This window comes from Scomber scombrus, chromosome 5 (genome assembly GCF_963691925.1).
Source record: "Scomber scombrus chromosome 5, fScoSco1.1, whole genome shotgun sequence".
Taxonomy (NCBI): domain Eukaryota; kingdom Metazoa; phylum Chordata; class Actinopteri; order Scombriformes; family Scombridae; genus Scomber; species Scomber scombrus.
The window spans coordinates 23082763-23107907 of NC_084974.1; the positions used below are offsets into that span (position 1 = coordinate 23082763).

At 39.4% G+C, this 25145-nt stretch overlaps 1 protein-coding gene across 1 annotated transcript; it reads right to left on the reverse strand.

Moving 5' to 3' along the window:
• Positions 1-2192: 2192 nt before the first annotated feature.
• ppp1r13l (protein phosphatase 1, regulatory subunit 13 like) lies at positions 2193-24399 on the reverse strand. The gene is made up of 13 exons (XM_062419250.1): positions 24219-24399; positions 17457-17519; positions 17222-17343; positions 15645-16224; positions 14899-14991; positions 14698-14786; positions 13556-13916; positions 12981-13444; positions 12472-12609; positions 5134-5267; positions 4755-4921; positions 3562-3755; positions 2193-3464 (listed from the first exon to the last, which is right to left on the reverse strand). The coding sequence occupies exons 2-13, from the start codon at positions 17491-17493 to the stop codon at positions 3429-3431; spliced, it is 2415 nt and encodes an 804-aa protein (XP_062275234.1). The 5' UTR covers positions 17494-17519; positions 24219-24399; the 3' UTR covers positions 2193-3428.
• Positions 24400-25145: the final 746 nt, after the last annotated feature.

The following is a 25145-nucleotide window of genomic DNA, read 5'->3' on the forward strand; positions in this document are numbered from 1 at the left end:
TGAAATCACTGTGTGTATATATGTGTGTAGGTGGGTGTGGGTGAGGGGTGAGAGGACCAGTGAGGCAAAATTGAATGCACTGTGCAACCCTAACCCAATGAGAATGAGATAAAAATGTGCAACCGTGCTGCAGACCGGGCAAGTCACTGCACTCCTCTGCTACCTCGAACCAGCTTGCTGCAGGCCACGTCAATAACAGTTCATTTTGCTCTATCGTGGTTATAATGGGGTTTCAATGAGGCATCAAATGAGTTCTGCTTGAGCAGAATCACTGTTCAGCACAAAACTCTTCACTGCTGCAGATACAATTCTTTCTCCAGTGCAGCACTGTCAAAGAGAAGCAGGGAAGAAGAAGAGCTGTGAGTGTGAATAGATGATTGTGGCCGTTGGAGCCAAAGGAAAAAGGTGAAAAAAAAAAAAAGAAAAAAAAGAATCCTGGATTATAAAATAGTGATTTTAAATGTCTTTTTCCCCTCATAAATGATTAGAATACACTCTTCATTAATGACTGATGGGGGAATTAATGAATGTGAATTGGTGTAGACACTGATTATGAGTCAGAATATGAACAGTATGTAAGGTTGATTGTGGACAAATTTGACATGTAACTTAAAAGACCTGCTACCTAAATAAGATTGCTGTGTCTGTATAGGTGTAAGGATGCTATTGCAACCTATTGTATTGTCTGTAACTTGTTGGTGTTCCAATAAAAAATGAATGACACAAATATTATATGCTCTGTATTATATTATTGTGTAAGAACGTATGTTGTTGAATTGCTGTTTGTTTATGTGAGGTCGGGCCTGTAGAAACTGAATTGCCCCTTGGGGATAAATAAAGCTGAATCTGAATCTGAATCTTAAAAACCAGAGGTACAACACCATGTCACAGGCTGCTCTATGACTTGTGAGCACCAAAGCAACCAAAGAGTTAAAGATTACTTAATTTTAATAGATTCTTAAAGGCCTGAAGAAGCAAAATGTTCCAAAAACTCACAATAAAAAACCAAAACAAATATTATATAAAAGTAAAAAATGACTTATGATTTTAATAATCTTCTGACCCCCTCAGATTTATCTGTGACCTTCATGGGGACACACTGATTTAAATGACTGCGGCTCATCTTCTTTTTTTTTTTGCTTACTTAACAGAAAGTATGAAAAACTTGAGTTAAAATAAATGTAATGTCCCTCTATTTGATTGATTATATTTGAATCTGATGAATTGACTTATTCTTAGTCTCTCTTTTCTTTGCTTCTGAATGAAACTACAGCGATAAAAGTGACATCATCTCACCTTTTTGAGTTGAGTTGTTGACTTAGTGGTTCAAGAAATATATTATATGAATAAAAATCAGACTTAATGTTGACATTTTTGCAGTATACACTCCATTTTCTTGCCACGCGCCTCTAGTCAAGGCCAAGAAGAGATCTGTTTCAGAGGAGCTTTATGTATGCTGCCACTGGCCAGCGGACGGTTCAGTCCACTTAAATCACCTTAATTATTCACCACAAAATCTGAAACACTGCACTAACTCACAAGGGTGCGTGTGTAAGTGTATTGTACAAGTGTTTCATTGTGTGTTCATTTGTTTTCATCATATGTTTCTGTAATCTACATAAAATTAAAATAAGATAAAAATACATTAAAAAGGGGGAACAGCTGTCAGCTTCAAACAACGTTGACACTAATCTTCGTCAGGGATTGTGATGCAGCATGCACGCATTGGTGTTTTCTTAAGGCCACAGGGGGGGGGGAGATAGTTCAGATCAAAAGGCTTGAGTCAGACTTAATTAAAAAATTATTAATCATGTGTAGGTTTTTTTTATTTTAGTAATTACACTTGTGCATAATAGTGCAGCTAATTGATACATTTAGCAGTGGCTCTGATGCTCTGTGGTGTAAAAGAAGAAGAAGAAGAAGAGAGAAATAACATAAGAATAAATATAACTTCAATGAGGCAGAGACAAAGTTAGAAGATTTAATAAAGCGCCTGACTAAGTGCAGAAAATCATCTTGATAAAATTCATTTTACTATATATTACTTTATATTTGTTGGTGGTTTTGACAAATTGGTGCTAGGGTCATACTTGATCATACAGTGTCATCTGCTGGTCAGTAAATGACATTTCAGTCTTGTTTAAATCCACAAATACTCATGACAAACAATAATAACAGAAACCCCCAAAACATGTGACTCATCTATTTATTGAATATTAAATCTTTTGGTCACCATTTGTCCCATTTGGAGGGGTTTACAGGTCAAGTGTACAGCAGTCCCTAGTAAACAAAGGGTTACACTGAAAACTGAAAAAACCCCATTAAAATAAACAGACAACAAATGCATCTAGTAAATGGACTGCATTTATATAGAAATTCTATCCAAAGCACTTGTGCCTTTTATTCACCCATTCACATATATACACACACGGTCTTTCTCACATGCCAATGGTATATAGCTATCACATAAGGTGCTGGCACATCCACAAAAACACCTGTGTCATTGTCGTAGAAAACAGGTTAAACGGTTAATTTATACAGGCAGCATAACAGAATACCTACATGGTGTATAATGACTCAAGCCAAGTGAAAACCAACTAAATACAGGCAAATTGTTGCTGTGGCTGATTGTAAAAAATACTATGTTAAGTCTACAGTCGTATTGGTAGAAAAAACTCTTCAAACTTAAAAATAGTATTTGGCTAGTAAAGTTATAGGTGTGATTATTAATAGGATCCAACAGGAAGTTGATTCACACAATAGTTTCAGCAGCTATTGAGACTATGGAGGCCAGCTATAAAAGAGGAAGAAGAACACTAATAATCCAACAAACTACTTGCAAAAAACAGCAAAATGTACATATTATAAAAGAAAAAAGTTCAACTCCTGACCACTTTTTTTTTTGAGGATGCTTCTTTGATGTAGCAGCACAGAAAACTCTCTCAAAGATTTCAAGCAGCTTGATTTTACTCTGATTGAAGTTGAAGCAGCTGGATCATGCTTGTCGACAGCATACGTCTAAGTTGACCTTATTGACGAGTGGTCTGAACACCAACAGCCACTGTTTGTATTGTGATAACTAACCAGCCAGTGAGTCAGAAATATCAACTTCTGACTGGTACAGAACTGAACAAAACAACAGAAAATATGTCCCTTTTGTAACCCTTTGATAAATAGACAAATTTAGCACAGCTCAACTTCACTAGAAAATGAAACACTTAGAGCAAAGCCAATACAAGTAACATCCTCTTAAAAAGATTATTGTCAGACTTCCCCTTCAACTGTCCTTTACTAAGTGATCAAAAACATTTCTCATGCCCTGCAGCAACACAGTCTTCTCATAATCGCACAAAGTCCTTTCAACAGTGTGACGCTGGAAAGCCGTTTTTGAGACAGTCCTCAGTTTGACCTCAGTTTAAAGACACCGCTTAGCAGAGAGATTTTGGTCGAACCTTTGGAAAAAGCTGAAAATAAAACCAAACAAACATTAATAATGATCGTTTTTCTGCATTATGAATACACTGACTTGTTCAGCATTTAATGTGGGAATTGCAATCTTACCCCAAAGTAGTTGTTTGGAACAAATCCCTCCCTGCCGCAGAGCGACGCCCACCACCAGTCCAACCCTTCAGGTTTCTGCAGAATAGTGACCATGTCTCCCTCTTTGAAGCTCAGCTCATCGGCGGCCTGAGCCGGGTAGTTCCACAGAGCGTACAGCACCCCGCTGTTTTCCAAGCCCATGGCCTCCTCCACACCTGACATCATAAAAAACAGAAAGTGGTCGTTTAGACTAGTGATCAGAGTGACTAGTATCTCTTGCCTAAAAGATCACAGGTTACATAGTTGTAAAACAGTGAAAATAAAAATTTCCACTATTGTTTTTTTAAACCTTTTTCTCCTTGAACTACTTACTTAATTTATTTTCTTATATAAAAGTCTTATGTTTCCCAGAGTTTTTCCTACTAATTAAAAAAATGCTATAGAGACTGAAAGTGGCATTAACTCTGAACAATGTATAAAAAACTCTTCTATGTATTTCTAAATCCTCTCCCTTGAAGACACCTATCTAAGAATAAATACTAAGGGACATAAATGTACATTTTCTAATACATTGTGTGATAGTTTCACAATTTGTGATGAGCATTCATGGTTTTATGATGTGAGACTAAGCTTATATCTGTCAATCTAACCAGTGATTAAAAGTGCAAAGATCAGAGCAAACAGTAAATGTAGCAACTTACAGCACTGACGTAAGACTATCATGGATCTATAAAGAGAAGTGGATACAGGAAGAGCGCTTCAAAGGGCTTTGAAGCCAATTTGACATAGTAGCCGAACTGTGTAATTATCATGTTACATGATGCTATCAAACCCAAAAACACTTTTCCCCACAGACATTGTGAAAGAGACGTCTGTAAATTAGCGGATGCATATATCTGAGCATCACAACCCTGCAAAATGAATCGTTTCACTATCAGAATTTGATCTATTTGGTCACATTTCAAAAATGTCTAAAAAGAGCTGCGTGATGTAACAATTTCACTCCCATTCAAGTTAGCCAGAGGGCTAAACTGAAAGTTAGCAAAGTGAAAATGCTCCCTGGGTGCAGTGGTCTTAATGACTTAACGCATGACTGAATAACTTTCATAGCGATGAATGGGGCCCCACCCACGACTCTGTAACCAGTTCTTATACATTCATAAAGAGTACAGGATCATAGGGTGTGTGAATGTGTGTGTGTGTAGTTGCCTCACCTCTCAGGAAGTTCTCACACTCCTCAAACCCGACAGCGTAAGGATCACACTTCTGAGAGGCGGTGGCATTGTCACTCTCTGTCACTGCCATGACAGCAGCTCCGTTTCTCACCAGAAACTCACACAAAGCACGGTCATTACAAGAGGCTGCACAATGAAGTGGAGTCCTGCAGGTTAAAAAATAAATAAATCACCAGTGATGAAATATTTGAGGTACAACTTTGTCATTCTGTAAATATCCAGAACATATGATGAAATCCACAGTGCCACAAGATAAAAACATGCCACCTAATACTCTTTATGTACCCTGCGATAGGAGGCCAAAGTCAATAAGAGATAGGATATACAGTAGGCAAAAAAAAGATAAGTAAATATTTACCATCCGTGGCTATCTGGTGCACTAACATTGGCTCCAATGCGAACCAGGAAATCCACCACATTGTAATGGCCCCCGCAGATGGCATTGTGAAGGGCGGTAATGCCTTCATCATTTGGCTGGCTGGGGTCGTTCATCTAAAGAACACATGTACAGAAAAAGAGGATTTATCAGCTAAACTGTATTTAACGTCACATATTCTTATACTTTTAAATATCAAGAACACGTGATATCCAATTGAGAACTGTTTTTGGACAATGTCTGTTGTAAGTTAACTTTATCCACTTTATCAGCCTTCACCTTGAGCTTAACCCAAGACTGCTAAATTACAAATAGAAGCTGTTTTACGGAGCTACTTTCAGGCAAAATCAGTTTCTGTATAAAGAAGAGGTGAAGAGCTAAACAAGTGAATACATGCTCGGCAACCCTTCCCTGTGACAAATAAAGTTTATATACAGTACCAGACACACCTTCCCATTCACTTCAATGACAAAGTATGTCCAAACTTTTGACTGGTACTCTATAACATATTTGTCAACAGCTCTTAAAAGTCCTTTTCCAGAACTGGAGCATCGACTTTGGCACTTCACTTTACTGCCGTTCAGATGCTCAGACCGGTTTGAACAAGTTTTTTTCTTTTTCAAACTTTTTTTTATTGGGTTTTGCAGATGTATACAATTATATACATTTACATATACTGGGTCAAGTACACATCATTTCTTTTTGGAGAAACAACAGAAGAGGGTGTTCCTTAAGGATTGCTGCATACCCAAACAACTTGCATGAAATTGGAACAACCACAATAAAATAAATCAAAACAAACAATATATATAAAAACAACAAAAACAAAACAAAAACAAAAAAAAAACAACCCCCCCCCCCCCCCCGAGAGAAAAAAAAAAAGAAAAGAAAAAAAAGTGAAAAAGTACATCAGTCAAGTCAGTGAGAAAGACAGTGATAACAACAGACAAAGGTAGCGTATCCACCACGCTAAGCTGCCACAGTCACATCAGTCAGGCGCGAGTAATAGATTCGTCCTCTTAACAAACTGAAGGAATGGGACCCATAACTTCACAAAGTTATCAGATGAATTAGTTAGAGACAGTCTGATCTTCAACAATTTAAGAAAATAAAGAACATCTCCAATCCAACGAGTATAACAAGGTGAAGTTGCAGATTTCCAATTAATAACAATCAGTCTCCTGGCTAACAGAGTCGCAAAAGCAAATACATCCTTTTTAGCCTTGCTGAGAGAAGGGTGAGTAACCCCAAAGAGTGCGGTCAGACCATTTGGCTTTAATTCCTCCCCAACTACCTCTGATAGAGTATTAAAAATCTCAGTCCAGTAATTATGTAAAGACGGACAAAGCCAGAATGTATGTATCAAATTTGCAGGAGATTGGAGGCACCTATCACAGGTTGGAGTAACATTATCATAAATCTTAGCCAGTCGGGCCTTAGTGTAATAGGTACGGTGTAAAATTTTACACTGAATAAGACTGTGTCTGGCACAAATAGAAGATTTATGAACACGTCGTAAAATCTCCGTCCAAGTTTCTTCTGACAACGCCACCCCCAGGTCACCCTCCCAAAGTGACTTTAATGAGACTAAAGACCCTGAACGTAAAAGATTGATTTGATTGTAAATATATGAGATAGAGCCCTTAAGAGTGGGGATTGGTGTCAGAAAGCTATCTAAAGCCGAGTCCGAAGGTAAGTCAGGGAAGCAAGGGAATGTGTCATGAACAAAGCTGCGGACTTGTAAATATCTAAAGAAATGTTGCTTAGGAAGCGAAAATGGTTAGCAGCTAGTGGAGCATAAACAGAGAATGTTTGTAGTCCAAAAAACGCTTAAACTGGACCCAGACCCTAAGTGAGGTCTTGACAATCATGTTTTTAGTGTAAGGAAAGGTGGAAGAGTGGATAGGAGAGTGCACTAAGGCGTTCAGAGAAACAGGATTTACTGATTTCGCCTCAATAACTAACCATGCCGGGGGAGGATCAAAAGTCTCATATTGAAGCCAATACTTAAGAATCCTAATATTGATGGCCCAATAGTAGAACCTCAGGTTAGGCAAGGCCAGCCCTCCCAGTGGCTTTGGTCTCTGCAGATATTGTTTACGTAGCCTAGGAGGCTTCTTATTCCAGATGAAAGCTGAGATCAAGCCATCTAATTTATGGAAAAAAGACTGAGCCAGGAAAAGCGGCACGCACTGGAACAGGTAAGAGAGTCTTGGGAGTATATTCATTTTGACTGAGTTGACACGTGCAATCAACGTTAGATTGAGCAAAGACCACCGATCAAAGTCTTTCTGGATTCGGGTTAGTAGGGGGGTAAAATTAGCTTTATAAAGATCCTCAAATTTATGTGTAACCTGGATTCCAAGATAAACAAAGCCATGAAGAGCAACTTTAAAGGGGAAATTTTCCAAAGGACACATCTTAGCAGCTGAGTTAATAGGAAATATCTCGCTTTTGTTTAGATTTAATTTATACCCTGATATTTTCCCAAAGGAATGAAGGGTAGAAAGGGCGGCGGGAACTGAGACAGGTAGGTTGGAGACATATAAAAAGGAGGTCGTCTGCATAAAGGGAAACCTTCAGCTGAGTGTCATATCTGGATATGCCCGTAATAAGGGGATTAGACCGAAGGGCTATCGAGAGAGGTTCAATGGCGATTGCAAACAGGAGAGGACTTAAAGGGCAGCCCTGTCTGGTCGAACGATACAGGCGAAAGTATTCAGAATGGACTTTATTTGTTCTAACCGAGGCTTGTGGTGCTGAATAAAGCAACTTAATCCATGAAGTAAAATTATTCTTAAAACCAAATTTTTCTAGGGCATAAAAGAGGTAGTCCCACTCGACTCTATCAAATGCCTTTTCGGCGTCTAGGGATATTACAGCTTCATGGGTGTCGGAAGAAGTGATATTATAAAGCACATTGAACAAACGTCTAAGGTTAGAAAAAGAATGCCTGTTTCGAATGAACCCTGTTTGGTCCAGGGAAACAATAGAAGGGAGGAATGATTCCAGGCGAAGTGCTAACAATTTGGATAACAATTTAAAGTCAACATTCAATAAGCTTATTGGGCGATAAGAGGTGCAGGCTAATGGGTCCTTGCCTTTTTTTAGAAGAAGGGAGATGGAGGCTTGATTAAGAGTTTGGGGAAGGTGACCCAATTCAAATGATTCATTGAACATATCCAATAGCAACGGAGCAAGTTTGTGCCAAAATTTCTTAAGAAATTCAGGGGGAAAGCCATCTGGTCCAGGGCTCTTACCATTTTGCAGTGATGACGCCGCTGTTTGAAGTTCAGTAATCGTGATCGGTCTCTCTAACTCATCGGAAGCAGAATGATTGAGCGAGGGAATGTCCAAGTTTTCAAAAAAAAAGGGTCAAAATCAGGCGCAATGTCATGATCAGATGAATAAAGAGAGGCATAAAATTCCTTGAACACATTGTTAATTTCCTGGGGGTCAGTGGTGTTATGTGAGTTAGTACGAATCTGTGGGATAAAGTGAGAAGTAGATGTCTGACATAACTGGTGTGCTAACAATTTGCTGGCTTTATCGCCGTGCTCATAGAACTCAGGGATTTGTTTGAAGGAGAAGTTCAGTAGTGCGTTGTGACGTGAGGACATCAAATTCTGCCTGTAAGCAAAGGCGTTCTTTATATAGTTCGGGTATTTTGTGAGTAGCATACAACCTATCAAGTTCAGATATGCGTTGTGTCAGTTTGCCTAATTTCTCCTTCCTAAATTTATTCTCATGGCCCGTGTAAGAGATTATCTCGCCCCTGATATATGCCTTTAAGGCCTCCCATAGAACCGAGGCAGACACATCAGGTGTTTTATTCAGGCCCACAAAGAAATCAATTTGATTTGAGACAAAGTTAACAAAATTATCATTCGAAAGTAAGCGAGTATTAAGACGCCAAGGTGCACGTGCAGAATTAAAGTTCTTTAAACATATATCCATAGAAATAGGGGCGTGATCAGAGATAACGATAGCATCATATTTACAAATTGAAATCAATGAGAGCAGCCTATTGTCAACTAAAAAAATAATCAATGCGGGTAAAAGTATGATGAACATGAGAAAAAAAAGAATATTCCCTCTTGTTCGGGTTAAAAAAGCGCCAGACGTCAGTAACAGCAAATTCCTCCATAAAAGACTGGATTACCTTAGCCGACTTGGAAGGAGTACAAGTTCTGGGGGAGGAACGGACCAGCTGAGGGTCAAGCCAGCAATTAAAATCTCCACCTAATATTAAGTGGTGTGAAGACAAATCAGGGAGATTTAAAAACAGGCGTTTAAAGAAGGTATCATCGTCATAATTAGGGGCATAAATATTAGACAAGACCACCCGGGTGTTGAGAATCTGGCCAACAACTACAACAAATCTGCCATTAGGGTCAGAGATAGTACTTGAATGCACAAACGGAACAGATTTATGCAACAAGATAGCCTTGCCCCGAGATTTGCCTTGAAATGAGGAGTGAAAAGTCTGACCCACCCATCCTCTCTTCAATTTGGGGTGGTCCAAGACTCTGAGGTGGGTCTCTTGTAAAAAAAATGACATTAGCATCTAGATGGTAAAGATGGTGTAGTACCGTGCTACGTTTAATAGGATTATTGAGACCTTTACAATTGAAACTTATGAATCTAATAGCACCCCCAGCAGAAGACATTACCTTAGGCGAGGCCATAGATAGGAAACAGGAATATTATCCATAAATGATGAATTGAAGTGGAACAGGGAGAGCTTGACTGATGTAAAATGAAAAAAAGAAGAAGGAAGCAAAAACAGACACATGAAAACCACATATATACCCTCCCTACCCACCCAAATGAACCTTAGCGGAAGCATCCCCCCAAACGGGATGCGCGCAATGTACCCCTTGAACCAACAAACTATCCCGCCTCTTATGGCTCTAAAAGAGCACACGCTAAACAACTAACCAACTACAAATACTAGGCGTTGGAAATGTGACATGGAGTTAAATCAATGAGATCACACTGTAATAGATGAACTTGCAACTAGGCATGGTAAAAGCTGATTGATAAACAAATACAATACAGCCTTACTATATAGAACAATAATGAAGAAAAAGGAGATAAAAAAAAGAATGAAATGCAGCATCCCGACGAATGCTGTAACAGTAATTAAGCACCTGCAGTGATAAAAGTTTATGCCTGAGGTATTCTTGCATTCAAGTAGTCACCTTAAGCCATGTTGAAGAAAATCCAGATTCCAAGGAGTGAACAAGAAAACAAGATCAGCGTCACATCCGAGCTGTACATTAGTGTTCACTTTAGTTCAAACCAGGCATCTAGGGTGAAAGACAATAATAGTCCACAGGGGCAGCTACATTCAAATGACCATTAAATATCATCAGGTGTAACCCCCCTTCTAACATTCTCCTTAATGAAACTCAAACCTGTGATGCGTAGTGTCGCTGGGTAAAGAAGTCCAAACTTGACATTAGGGCAGGAATGGAGCTCCTTCTTCACCGTCGCAAAAGCCGCCCGCCTCCTAGCCACCGCCGGGGTGAAATCGGGAAAGATCGAAATTCTCTTGCCCATGTAGAAAAGTGGGGAAGCCTCTCCAGCTCGCCGAAGAATGTGGTTCCGGACTTGAAAGAGATTAACCCGAATGACGAGTGGACGAGGAGGCTCGCCGTCCTTAGGTTTGGAGCGTAGAGTGCGGTGGGCACGGTCCAGTATGGGTTTGTCGTCGAGACCCAGTATGTCTTGTAGAAGCTGGGCAGTGAAATCAGTTGGACGCGGACCTTCCGTACCCTCTGGGAGGCCCACCAGGCGAATATTGTTCCACCTTGAACGACCCTCCAGGTCCTCGCATTTCTTGGACAGAGAGTCAACAGTGGCGGTAAGTTTGCTGACATTAACTCTGGGGTCGGATAGTTCAGTGTCGTGTGCAGTGGCCGAGCGCTCGAGATCCGCGATTGTATTATCATACGATGCAAGTCTGTTCTCAAAGGGCTCCAAAGCAGCCACAATCTCCCTTTTAACTACCGTCGAGACGGTGGTTTCAAACTTACTGAGGATATCCAAGCGCATTTCGTCCACCATCTCCTTCATCATATCCCTCATATTCAGCAGAAGGGCAGCATTAGCATTAGCATCAGCACCTGGCTGTTCCGGGGATTGTGGCTCAGGTGATAGCCGGGGCTTGCTGCGGCTTGTTTTGGTAGCATCGCTTCTCCCTCGGCTTGCCATTGTAGAGTGCCCACGAACGGAAAAGTAGTTCACATATAAGGAAGGGCAGCAAAATAGCTCTAAACGCCAACAAAAAGAATACAGCAGTGCAATATAACAGTATAAAAAGTCACATTCCAGCGGAGCCTCCGCGAAACGCGTCCTACATCCTCCTCGTCGTTCCGGAAGTCCTTGAACAAGTTTTTAACTTTATGAAATGTGTTTATGGAGGCAGCTCATGAAAGCTAAAAAGAACTGAGAATATTTTTGGAAAATGTAGATTTAAAATTGATGGTAAATATAGCAATAAGGTAACATATTTGTATAAAACGTTAGAGAGTATTTGGGAATAGGTCTAGAGCATTTTGATCTTGGCCCATAGGGGGCGCCATAAATGTGTATCTGAAAGCACAGTGGACAGAATTTCACCAAAATTGCTGCACATGCTCTGTGGGCCAGTATTGTGTCTAATCTGAACTGCCATATTGATTGGTACAAGTGGGCGTGGCCTAACACATATTTGCTAATGACTCAAGACACCTTTGAGCAATCCTGATTAAACTCACTAAAGACATTCCTTGCTATCTCTTGAATATACACGCCAAGTTTCATTCACACCCAATGAAGGCAAACCTTGAGTGGGAAGTTATTGAAATGCTAAATGCTTTGTGATGATTAAACAAGTATGTTGTTGGTGTGAGTCCTTTAAACACAAATAAACTAGCTGAAATGACTCACCTTTTTGATGCCTCAAACCCGCTCGTTGCCTCTTATGGCTTTAATTTTGGCTGATTGAGCTGCTTCTCTCTGCTGTTGACGAATTTCTGTTTGCGGCTATATTGTTTTATATAAATATTGTTTGTAGTCTTTAAATTTTGGAATTCTTTGAATCAGTTTTACCGTTGTTGTCTACATGCTTTGTGATTTTGCTTCCCTTAATGAATCAAAGCTTCATTTTTATCAAGCAATATTAACATTTGTTTTTAATTTTGGTTGAGTGGGTTTAGTATTGTAGGTATGATTACTTTAACTGGGGGTTGCAGTAAGAACAGTGTATTTGTAGTTGTAGTAGTACAGTAGTAGTAGCTCTAGTGTCAGTGACAGTAGATAAGGTATATGTACCTCCTGAACGGCCCTCTGCACCGTCTCAAGTTCTCCGACCAACGCTCCGTCCAGCAGCAGGACGAGTGGGCTGAGCCGAGCTCGCCTCCCAGTACTTTTAAAATCCCGATTGGACCGCCGCAGAATAGAGTGGTAGCTCTGAAGGGACAAACAGGATGATAGCTTGCATTAAGTAAAACACTTGATCGCAAAGAACTTTTTAAAAACATAATGTAACATAGACTGCTGTTATTGGTAATGGTTGCCAGATGATGAAGTCACAGATAAATGTCCCTTTGCAGTCCAATGGAAGCATAATAATTATATTTTAAGATTTATATTTCATATGCAGTTTGACATAGTACATTCTTAACATGATACTATGATCATTTTGGCTTATACAGCCACATACTATATTAACTGGCTATTTTACATTTTCAACCAATTTAGAGGATTTATTTACAGCATAAGACATTTCTACTTTAACCAGACATTTTTACATCATCAGTTACTGAAAACCCATTTCTTACCCTGTAGTCATGGGGAACCATCGTGGATGTCTGAGGAAGTACAGAAGGAGGATGTGCAGGGCTGTCCTCTTCTGAAGAGCTGCTTGTCTCGCTACCTTGCTCCCCCTTGTGGCGATGGTCCTTCCTGTGAAAAAGCTTGTTGATGAGATTTTTGTACTGGTTAGGCTGGTAATGGGATGCCTTCTTCAGGGGACGTGACTGGTCCACAGAGCCCCGTCTTTTCAGGGCCCGGGGGATTTCCGCTCTGATGCGGAGCAGCTCCTCCAGGTTCGGGATCTCCTGGCTCTGGGCCTCAGGCGCCACCACTGGCTGCAGCCTGGTGGGGCTGAGGGGCCGCGGAGCTGGCTGCATGCCACGCTCAGTCACCGTACTGCCATGCGTGCTGGGATTCTCCGAAATCACAGGCATGTGATGAACAAAGTCCAGCCGTTCTAACTCTGCCTCAATATCCCCTGGGTTGAGCACTGCCAAGATGAATACACACACACACACGATTATGAGGCAGAACTGGCTGAACAAAGATGTTGTGAATATTCATGTTTAGGGGATGTGTGCTAATGTCAAATATGTTTTACCGTCAGTGTATACTGCTGGCTGTCTCAGCTCAGGTGGGGGTTGCTGAGGCGGGAATCCAGGTTGGTGGAAGAACTCCCTTGGGATAGGCATAGCAGGTGGGTAAGGCACCATGTCACCTTCTGGCCCCAGCACTATGGGGTGGTGTGCTGACATCGCGCCCCAGTGGGGGTTTTGGAGACGCATGATAACGGAAAGAGGGATGGGCTTACGTTGACGGGACTGACTGGATGTAGGAGGAATAGAAATACGGGAAAGGATGGGCTGAGGGTGGTAAGGGGATGAAACATCTGGAGGAAGTGATATACGCGAGTTACGGGGGAGTGAAGCATGGGAATACTGGAGAGATTGAGAGCGAGGATCCTGGAAGAGGAGAGATAGAGGAGTAAATTATTACTAATCCCAATTAATTTATTCATAAGATTGTGTAATGTGAAAGGATCTATCATCGTGCTTAAATCACAGATCATTTTTCACCTAACTCAGCATTAAGGGACTTTTAAGCCTCTTTTAGCTCATTGTTTTGACTTATTGTATGTCTCAATCTCACCTCTTTCATCAACCATTAGGCAACCACTTGTCAACTTCCTGCAGCAAAATGCTCTAATAAAACTGTACGTTACCCACTAAGCACCAAATGGTCCGATAGAATAATATTAAACAACAGAGCCAAAAGGAGGCTGAATACTAGACTTCCTGACACATTAACCATTACATCTTAACAAGCCTAAATATGGTGTTGACTATTTCTCACATGGCTTACATCATTCTTGATACTTTTCTGTTTCCTGGATGCTAAAAATGGACAAATGCCGCTATAAAAAGAAATGCTATGGTCAAATTCTTGAGTTCAAGCAGTCACTGCAAGGTGTGTCATCTCTAAATATATTGAGTTGTATATCACGCCCACACTGTTAAACACTTCACTCTGATGTTATCTGTGAACAGTACCAGACGGCTCCCCTTTGATGAATATCTGTGGCCTCTCAAGAAATTCAGGGAATGGAATTCAAGGAATGGCTTAATGGATAGAGCACTGTGAAAGTGGATCGACTGTGTCAAAGAAAAGCATCTTTTGGGCCACAAAAAAGCCATTCACATAAATCTCACACTGGCAATGAAACTCTCTGTCAAAACTAGGCACCTTTTTGGGGCTTGGGGCCGGAGGAGGGCCATCAAGGTTGGATTCTCTCCAGTTGCTGTTTGACACAGACGGCCGCAGCCACTCAGTCTCTGCAACAGGAAAGTGTGAAGTAGGAGGAGAAAGGACAAGAGTTCACCCCTATGGTATTTGTTGTAACACTACAATTTCACGTAAAAGTAAATACGGTAGAAATCAGCTTACTGTCATAGCTGTGGTGAGGCTTCCTCTCGTAGGACACGTCCAGATCTGTCTCATTCCACTTTCCAGGACTCTTTTGTCGTTGCACAACCTCATCTGAGAGAAAATGCGAGAGAGAGAGAGAGAAAGAGAGAGATTACAATGTGTTTTCATAACTCCTTTAGTTTAAATGTTTAGAAAGTGGGGGTAATGAACTTCTTTTGTTACAAATTAGTAGGATTATTTGAATTCTATGAAGCCTGTTTGTTTGTTCAATTTGATCAAGTGTCAATTTCCTGACCGTCACACCTACTTCTAATGAAAACCAACTGTTTATGATTCATTAACATAAAAGACTAATTATTTGTGGTGATTGACACTGCTGACTCTGACTCACCCATTCTCTTGGCACATGTATACCAATCTTATTTGTTACCAGATTAGAAAGCATTACACAGAGGCTCTGTTCAGATTAAGTCATTGAAATGGAAAAATTGCATCACACTGAAAGTTGTTTGAGCAGTGAGCAGTACAATAATAAAGCTGATCACAAAGTCCTTCATTGTATCTTGTTGTTTCTTGTGTTTCCATTATAAAGTACGACAATCTTTCAGGTGGAATCCTGCCTCGCACATGATGTTAACTCAAAATGACTCCCATAAAATTACAGTCAATTGAATCCCATGATAATTAAATTATTTCTGCTGCATTTACTTGCCCCAAAACTTTCATTTCACTCACTTGTCGCTAGATAACAACAGCTCACTTACCGGGTTGTCTGAAACCGCCAAAATTTCGGGGAAGCGTGTTGGACACTGGGTGATTAAAAGACAAAGGAGAAGGTGTTCTGTCCGGCCGAGGTGACCTGCGGCCCATCTGGCTGCTGTCGTAAGGGCTCAGCAGGTTGGAGGAAGAGTGGGGTAAGGTAGACCGAGGTGACGGGTCAAAGGAAACAGCTGTGGGACTCGGAGAAGGGATTCTATCTATGTAAGTTATTGAACCTCGCGGGCTCCTGTTGTAATGAGGGCTGGAAGTTCGCCGTGGGCTAATGGGTGAATGTTTGGGGCTCTGCTGGCCGTACGAGCTTTCAGATCCAGATCGAGGAACTGTTGAGTGTGAACGCCTTTGGATCTTGGGGGATGAGTGCGGGCTGGTGAAGACAGGAGGGGGTGGAACATTTTTGCTGCTGGATATCATGGAGTCCAAAGGATGGGTAGTTATCGAGCTTTGGGAGAAAGGGTAAGAGCAGGAGCTGCCATTACTGCTGATACTTGACTCCCTTGTACTGATGCTGGAGGTGCTGGACAGCCCAGTGGACTGAGGCTTCTCTCTGTCGATTATAGAGGTGGTCTGTGGGGAAATTATTAAAGAATAAATAATGAATGATTACTACTGTACTCAATACTAAAGTTTGCACAATGTGTTATTTTTGTCAGCATTTAACAACCCATTGGCCTTTGACAGCAAGCCCAGGGTCTCAACTCATGGAATACGACTAAATACTACAAAAAATGATGTTTTAATATATGGGCCAATGACGTTTTTTTCAGTCCATGTGGTTTAGTCAAATTTAAAGGGGTCCAAAATAAACATATGAATAACTTGCACACATTCTTTTTTTGTGGACACAGCATCAAATTTCTGCTTTTAATCCATTTTGAGAGAATATATTAGAGGATTATGGCAAAAATGTCTTTGTACCAAAAAACTTTGTACCAAATAATTAAACTTGCTTAAAAACACTAAATTATCAATAAAACATCATATCAACTTGTTTGGCATGATCTTACATTATAACCTTTTTTGGAATACAATTGTTCTAAATATTACATTTACTCTGGGGAATCATGTCAATCAGGAACCATTTCAAATTTTTAATTAATTATTTGTATAGTCCACTTAAATACACTGTAGGTGGATAAAATATTTAATATTTATCATTCTTTTGTGGTTACACCATTTGACATTTTCAGGAGCATTCAGTCTTACTTTTGGTAAACAATGGTGTGCAAATGTAATTTCAAATAACATAAAACCAACAAAAATACAAAATGTACATTTTAACAAACCCATGTATATCCAAATATGGACAGAAAAGCCCAATAATTGGTTTTATCTTTTAATAAAATAATACTAAAACACATCTTCTAAAGGAAAACCCCATTGAATTGCAGTAACAGGCTAGAGGCTGGCAAGGAAAGGGTGAGGGACTTTATCTCAGTAAACAGGGACATGCTCACATTTTTACACACATTCAAACACTATTATAAATAGAAAATAATTGTTTCATAATGCTTTGAAAAAAATACCTAAACTGGAGGTAGTGCCTGTGTGTGGTTGTGTATACCTGAGATGCAGAGTTGGTGTTATTGTTGTCAGACGAGACCTGGTTTAGCAAGGAGTTGAACTCTTTGGATAACTCATCTGCTGTAGCCAGTGATGCATTCAGGTCATCATTTATGCTCTGGACTGAATATAAATAACAAAAGGCAGCACAGACAATTAGCACAGACTATTACTCCCATGCACACAAAGACAAACAAAGCCACAGAGGCACATTAAGGATTTGTGGAAAAACTCACAGAGCATGCTGCTGCCAAAGCCCGTCTGAGAACTCATGGCTGTGGGTTAGCAGCGTTTGGCTCCTGAAAAAAGAAAGAAAGAAAGAAAGAAAGAAAAGAAACACAGCACAGGCATTACAAAGAGAGTCTAACACCATCAATTAACAGTAACAGCTCTAAAATTCGTACAAACAGGCCCTGCTCTCTAGCCTCAGGGTTTGCTCTGAGAGAGAGCAAGCATGAACACCCTTCATGTCTAAACAAGAGAGACTCATACTGCAAAGAAACACACAAACCCTCCCCAAAAAACAGGTAAGCAGGTAAGCTTGATACAAGTTCTGCAACTGATCCCACCACTAAATTACATCACACCCCTTTGAGGCCCTTTTAGAAAAGCAGGTTACATTTGTCTGTTCAGACTGCTCTTGCTGACTCAACCACAGTATTTATAATACCAGGTGTTGCAGCTTAACTTGACTGGTCTGTCTGACAGTCAGTTTCGGTCAGACAGACACATAGGTGCAGCACACGGCTTGTCTAGTGGATGACGTTAGATTACACATAATACTCCAGACAGCTGAGTGTGTCAACTGGTCAATTACTGGGTGGAAAGAGCTATACAAAAATAAATAAATGAATACCAAAGAATTCCTGCATGTTTAACAACCACTTAAAATATCTACATGGAGAATAATTGTTCAGAATTGAACACTTACAGTTTATTTTCTTCTCATTAATATAACATATCAGATTTTGTGATTTGGGTAGATGAATTGTGATCTTCAATTAAGGGGCAATAAGTCTGGCAACTTTGGTGTTTTTTAAAAATATATTTTGCATTAATTTGTGATTATTCCTTACAAAAGACATATTAAAAGAAAAAAAGAAAAGCAAACTACTTCATGAACTATACAGTATACACATTCACAAATTATTAGTGCATCTTTTTCTTTAAACACCTGTGAAGCCTTAGTATTGAATTTATGACATTGTTAAAGGAAACAATAAGTCCAAATGTGGCTTTCATGCACATCTGGATAAGATAAGTCCCATGTTATTCTAAATCTAACGTGTTCTTTCCATTAAATAATACATATGTGCATGTTGGGGCTAATAAAATATCTCAAGTCGCAGTTAAATAAAATGTTTTAGGCCAGCTATGTGTCATTTATAGTCATTCTTAAAAGAAAGTAGAAAAAGCAAACTAGTACATGGTGTCTTCTTCATGAATTATACAGTATATATATATAAATTATTAGTGCATCTTTTTCGTTAAACTACTGTAAAGCCTTAATATTGAGTTTATGACATTGTTAAGAGGAAACAGTTTTGATATGGTGTGTATGATATATAACTTGTGTTCTTTCCATTAAATAATACATATGTGCATGTAGGGGCTACTGAAATATCTCAAATCGCAGTTAAATCATATGTTTATCCTAATGTTTTGAGCCAGCTATGTGTCATTAGTCCTAGTTTAGCTAACAATGGTCATGGAAGTGAAGTCATACAGAAACCGACAGAGAGTGAGGTCAGTCTCTCAGCCCACGGAAAACACAGGATCCACTGTAACTGATGATTCAACAGCCTTGCCTGCTTTTTGACCACACAACATTTCTGAGAGCTATTATGGTACGTTACCCACTTCAAAAACAAACCACAGCTACTCTCAAACTGTAATATATCATCAGTATGGTGTGTTCAGTGCATTACATGAAGACAAAGCTCTTATCTACATGTTCATTTAGAAACAACCTTTCGCTTGTTGGAGGTGAAAAAATACACCATCCAATAATGTCAAATCGGTCTTCTTTAGTTGCATATAGAGAGAGAGAGAGCAACAGAAAAACAAGATTTGTATTAGCACATGAGGAGCTCAGATTAAATTGATAATGATCGTTTTTACTAGATTAACAAGATGGACAATTCCTTGAAGCCTCTTGGAGTTAATTCAGGCATGAAGAGAGAAGGCACATTTGTTTCTTTCTGTGTCTGTACATGAAAATCTTGCTGAGTCTATAAAACTATGCAGACCTTAAACAACAACTGATAAAACACATCCTTCTTAATCACTGGATATGTCCCGACAGGGATGGGAAGGTTACTTTGGAAAAGTAATAGGTTACAAATTATTAGTTACTCTATTTAAAATGTAATAAGTAATGTAACTATTTCAATTACTTAATCAAAGTAGTGTAACTTATTACATTGGATTACTTTTTGATTACTTTTCTAAATTTCTAACAAATGTTTTCAGCTGTTAGGGTAAGTGTACACATTTAGCCCAACAAAATCTAAGTTCAGCTGTTTTTCATGAATACTGACATGATGGATAAGGGAGATCATTTATGGTAAAGCAAGATTTGTCTATCATTTGAAAATGTATTCATTAGTTCATGTAGATTTTGGAATATAAAATAAAGATATTTTATGAAAAAAGTCAAAAGTCTGGCATGGGCTTAATTGGTACCGTTACACCATTTATGTGTGCTCCAAATAAGCCAACATTATGATTTATTTACAAAATATTAATATAAAACAGCAATATATGTATTCAGTAACATGTTAAATATTAAAAATAAAGGAAAAAAACCCCCTTAGCATAATTGTAGGCCTAACTTCAACATTTTAAGTGTAATAACTGTAATTTAATTTCAAATTTTTTCTCAGTATCTGTAACGGATTACAGTTACATGTATTTTATAATTAAATTACATAATGCTGTTACATCTCACTAATTACTCCCCAATACTGGTCCCAGATACCAGTTTAACCTCAGACAGTTGCAAGGGGACAACATGTTACATAAGACGATCAATGTGAAGTGTTTGGTGCTGTTAGATAATAAGTGTTCTTCACACAGTGTGCTCTGCTGAACCGTTGCAGGGGCTCTTTGTGTTTCAGTCAGGCCAGGTTGCTTGCTCACATTCCTCACCACTCCACCCAGTGAGGCATTTGCACAGTCTGGGACGCTTATCTCTGTCAAGAGCAGCTCACACAAAAAGAAATGACACTCTCACTGACTCACAGGGGTCAGGTCACTCTCTAGCTCACTGAACTCTTGGCTTCCTGCTCAGTAATTCATTCACCCCACCTCTTCCCTCCCTTGTAAACTCTTCAGCACAGTCAATCCTTCCTTTGTTTTTGCTTCACTGGAACTGTGCCAACTTTTACTGCGTTGGTTATTGTTTGTGTTACTCGGAATTATCAACAACAAAACTATCATTTCCATTTAATCTTAGAGTTAATGAGTAATTATTACTTGTTTTTATTGCATGTGTACTTATATAATGCTCTATCCTTTTTTAGTGATGCTCTTCTATTTTTGCTTTACACTTGCTGCTGTAATGCTGTACATGTCCCCATCGTGGGACCAATAAAGGATCATCTTATCTTAGTTATGTTTGTATCTGGTAATGAAGTTTCTCTTTTTCTCTTTACTCATTACATGATTGCTTATAACATGGTGTTACCTGCTAAGAAAAAGGGTGTTATAGCACATAACTAAAAACTATCTTCATCAGTGTTATTGTCAACTTCTAATGCATTTTGAAAGGTAAATCCACAGATTAATACACTGAACCAAAGCTATTGCCTTATTTCCTTACGGATGTTATGCTTCATGTTCGATCTGTTCCACCATGTTGTGTTTTGTTGTCATTTCGACATGTTTGGATTTGCATTATTTGTTGTTGTCTGGTGGTTTCGCAGTAATAGACTTTCTATGATCTCTTTTTATCTGGACAGCATGTGTTGGACATTTGCATCTCGTCTTCATTTGTGTTTCTTATCGGCATATTTTATTACTGTGCAAACAGACCAAGGTAAACAGCCTTGGGCAGACTTGTTAAAAGGAAAGTTAAAGGAGGAATGACATTAAGAGAAGCATTCACTACATGAGCACAAACACACAAATATACAAGTGCAGAGGAGGGCGGCCTCCCATCTTTAAATACTGACAGGAAAATATTAAAAATCTGAAAAGTTAAAACGGGCTGTCAGCTGTGACCACTGCAGCAGTGCTGTCTTCTATTCCAGGCTTGCTGACCTGCTGCTGCACTTTTGTTGCTTTCTTAAAAGGGTTTTGGAAAACATATTCATATTCATTTTCTTTCTAGTTCCTTTCCAGCACTTAGACAACAGCCAGCTCAACCATTTTAAACATGCAACAACTAGCTCTCTCCAGTGGAAGCGTCAGGAAAACACAAGATAGAAACATGCATGAGTGCTTAAAAAATCTACCTCTGCATACCGGACTTTAATTTGATTTAAATTTGGGAACTTTTAAACTTTGTTAGTGGACACTCAGAAAAGTAAATAGATCCTGTGAGCAGCAGAAGGGAGACCGAAGGATTAAAGACAATAATCATTAGCTTTGCAGAATGCCAGGGTGTGTCTGACCATGACTACAAGCAGTCCCTCCCTCTTTCCAAACCCTTTCATGTCCTTCACAAACAAACCCGATTACACATCTAACTGATTCTCCAGTTTCTATTGTACTCCTTATTTTCAATCCTGGCATCCATCCATTTCCTCCCTCGCTGGGAACTTAATGCTGAAACTTAATGATAAAAAATATATTCTTCTGACACAACTGAACACTTTACTATTCTTTTTCATGGAGTGCAAGCTGTCAAAAAAGTCTGGCAGGATGTCACCATGCAGACAACTCAAACTAAAATAGGTCACGCAGGTGTGAAAAAACATCTTACTGATCCCAGATGTGATTTTATGCGGCTGCGGTGACATATTTGAAATATCTGGCATATCAGTCAGGTCTAAAGTCCCTTTGACGTATTTTCATGTCAGGAGTCCAATGGTAATATCCAATGTATTGTTTACACACTGGCATGTAATGTGATGAGTTAATACTGAGGCTAATTGTGCAATTACAGGTTGGAGGTGCTATGTTGCCGTTGTGTAAAACATTAGGAATGTGTGTCACATCATTCAAGTAGGGAAATCATTCATATGTGGTGTTAAGGGTTATTACATGCAGAGTTTCTGCTGTGTTACCAAAAAAGGTGTATCCAAAGATCGCCTCAGGTGTTACAGGTTATAAAATTATGATCAAACTACCACCAAGCAGAACACTGTACTGTATTTACTTTTTTCCACAGCAAAATGAGCTGTTCAGTTACAGCTGACTCTAATGAGTGATGAGATCCACACTGACATCTGATCTATGTCTCATACATTAATCATGACTTCGACTTCCACATTGCAACAAATATAAATCCTAGCAATAAATATCCACCCAGTATATTTGAAAACAATGCTTAAACCCTCACCTCTTCTCTGGTTAGTCACTGAAATGCTTAACCTTTCTAACTCCACACACACACACACACACACACACACACACACACACACACACACACACACACACACACACACACACACACACACACACACACACACACACATACACACACACACACACACACACACATACACACACTCACTCACGTGGTCGACTCTATTCATTAAAGAAACTGTCACTGCCAAAGAAAACAATCTTTAACAATGCAGTTGTTGAGGGAAACAACCATTCTCTGCAGACATCAAGGGTACATTCCTCGCTTCTGGGGCCATACTGTCCTCCACCACATGTGACTCAGGAATCTCTCAGCACGACACAACATAACAGACATTTTTGGGAAGTTACATGTTCAAACTACTGTGTTCAAGGTGCAAAATGGGATGCATAACATGAAGAGACAAGAACTTCCATGGAATTGAGTTTATGAAAAAGTAAAAAACTATTAAGGCAACAGGTTACAGCAAGTGCATCATACAATGCCACCCAGCTGGTTTTGATGTGATAACTACACCCAGGGCAGAACTCCTAAATTGGTTAAATGCCAATGAAATCCTACTCTGAAAGGAAGACTTGGTTTACTTGCAGATTATGCTCATTGATCCACCCTGCTAATACAGTGGCCTACATGAATCAAATAACTGACACATGACTGTCCTACAATGTCACAAGAAGCAGAATATAAGGAGCTCCAGCAATTAAAGGATCACAGATACACTTAAAATCACTTTATATATATATATATATATATATATACATTCTACCTTCTTCTTTTTTTTCTTTTTTAGTTTAATATGTTGTATTGTTATATTTTGTATTCATTATGTTCTTTTATGCTTATGGTTGGACCCCAGGAAGAATAGCTTTAGCAAGGCTGCAGCTAATGGGGATCCTAATCAAATTAAACTAAACTCTGATTCTACAGGTCACAATATTATGGTGAGCATCCTAATATCACACTAAGATCACTTTTAAACCACTATTTCAATTTCAAAATCCCTATAGGCTCCTGTGGGTAGTCACTCCTGATTAAAGTGGTTTCCATGCAGTAAATAGCTGCATATTGTATGACTGCCCGTTTCAAGTGATTGGTGAAAGCTACATTGCTGCAATTTCGTCTGTCAATGTCCAGCAACTATAACTGTTGCACTTCTTCTTGTGGTTATAGACACCAGACAAAAATAGTAGGCAAACATCTGATTTTCATTAGTCTGAGCACAATAAGCTCCTCCTTACATTCAATGCCCCTCACAATGAAGTAGAACATCTTGGAAAGAACTATCCAGAAAGGGGAAAAAAGGGCGTTTTCACCACTATGAATGAAGCGAAGCGACTAAAACGACTAAATCAACGACACACTAATAGTACAACACAGTAAAAGTGTTATTCATCGTGAATCTTCACCTCACACGGTTCATACGCAGAGAGGTGCGCACGGTATGGGTGCATTAAATCTTCCTTACCTCAGAAAAATGAGAGCCTCTTTTTTTTTGTTCCTAAAACTTCGAGAAGAAAGTTCCCCGTCCTGTTCCAGTTCCTTGTCTTCCTGAAGTCGTGTGTGTTACTGAGTCTGTGTGTCTCTTGTGGTGTCTCCAGACATTTACAGTCCTATCTGCGTGCTGAGTTGAGTTATTTGGCACAGAGTCCAGCCCCTCTGACTCTCTCTACACCGCCGTAACCCGAGCCAGGTGTTACTTCCACAGCTGGCCCAGGTGAATCATAGTTTGAGTTTGCACTTTTAATTGGCGTTTTCTGTACAGGTAGGGTACACATTGCTTTTTCCCCCCTTTTTTTTTACACAGCCTGTAAATGATTGTCGACTTTTTAAATTGGGAGTTATGACCATTTTTTATGCTGATGATGAATGATATAGTAGGATAAGGATGGCAGAGCATGTTCAAAGGCTATTAATGTGTTTTAGCCTAGGCCTATTTATTTAATTATGGCCACTGTCCTATATATTGTAACGCACATAACTGCATAGTGCCGCTTGTAAAGTATGCCTTTACTACATAGGCTACTGTGCAACTCTAATGACAGTTGGCATCTAAGGCAACGCTGATTAATTAATTTATTCTGGGGTTTTTTTCTTACAAACTGATATAGTGGTAACCTCATATGCCATACATCACTTCCTAAACCACATATGGCAGTTTAAGCCCTACATATATTGTGTCAGTCTGTTTTCTAACGTTCCCAAAAGATGCCAAAGAGGATTATGCAAGATTTAGGTCCAGTATCACTACATCACTGATTATGAAAAGAAATGGACCACTTCCAATGGGACGTCGGTGAGACGGTGCAAATTGATATTACTAATGCGGTGAGAAAACGTTTAACCTAGATATTTGCACTCTTATTTCTTTTCCCCACCCGTATTCAGCGAAGAC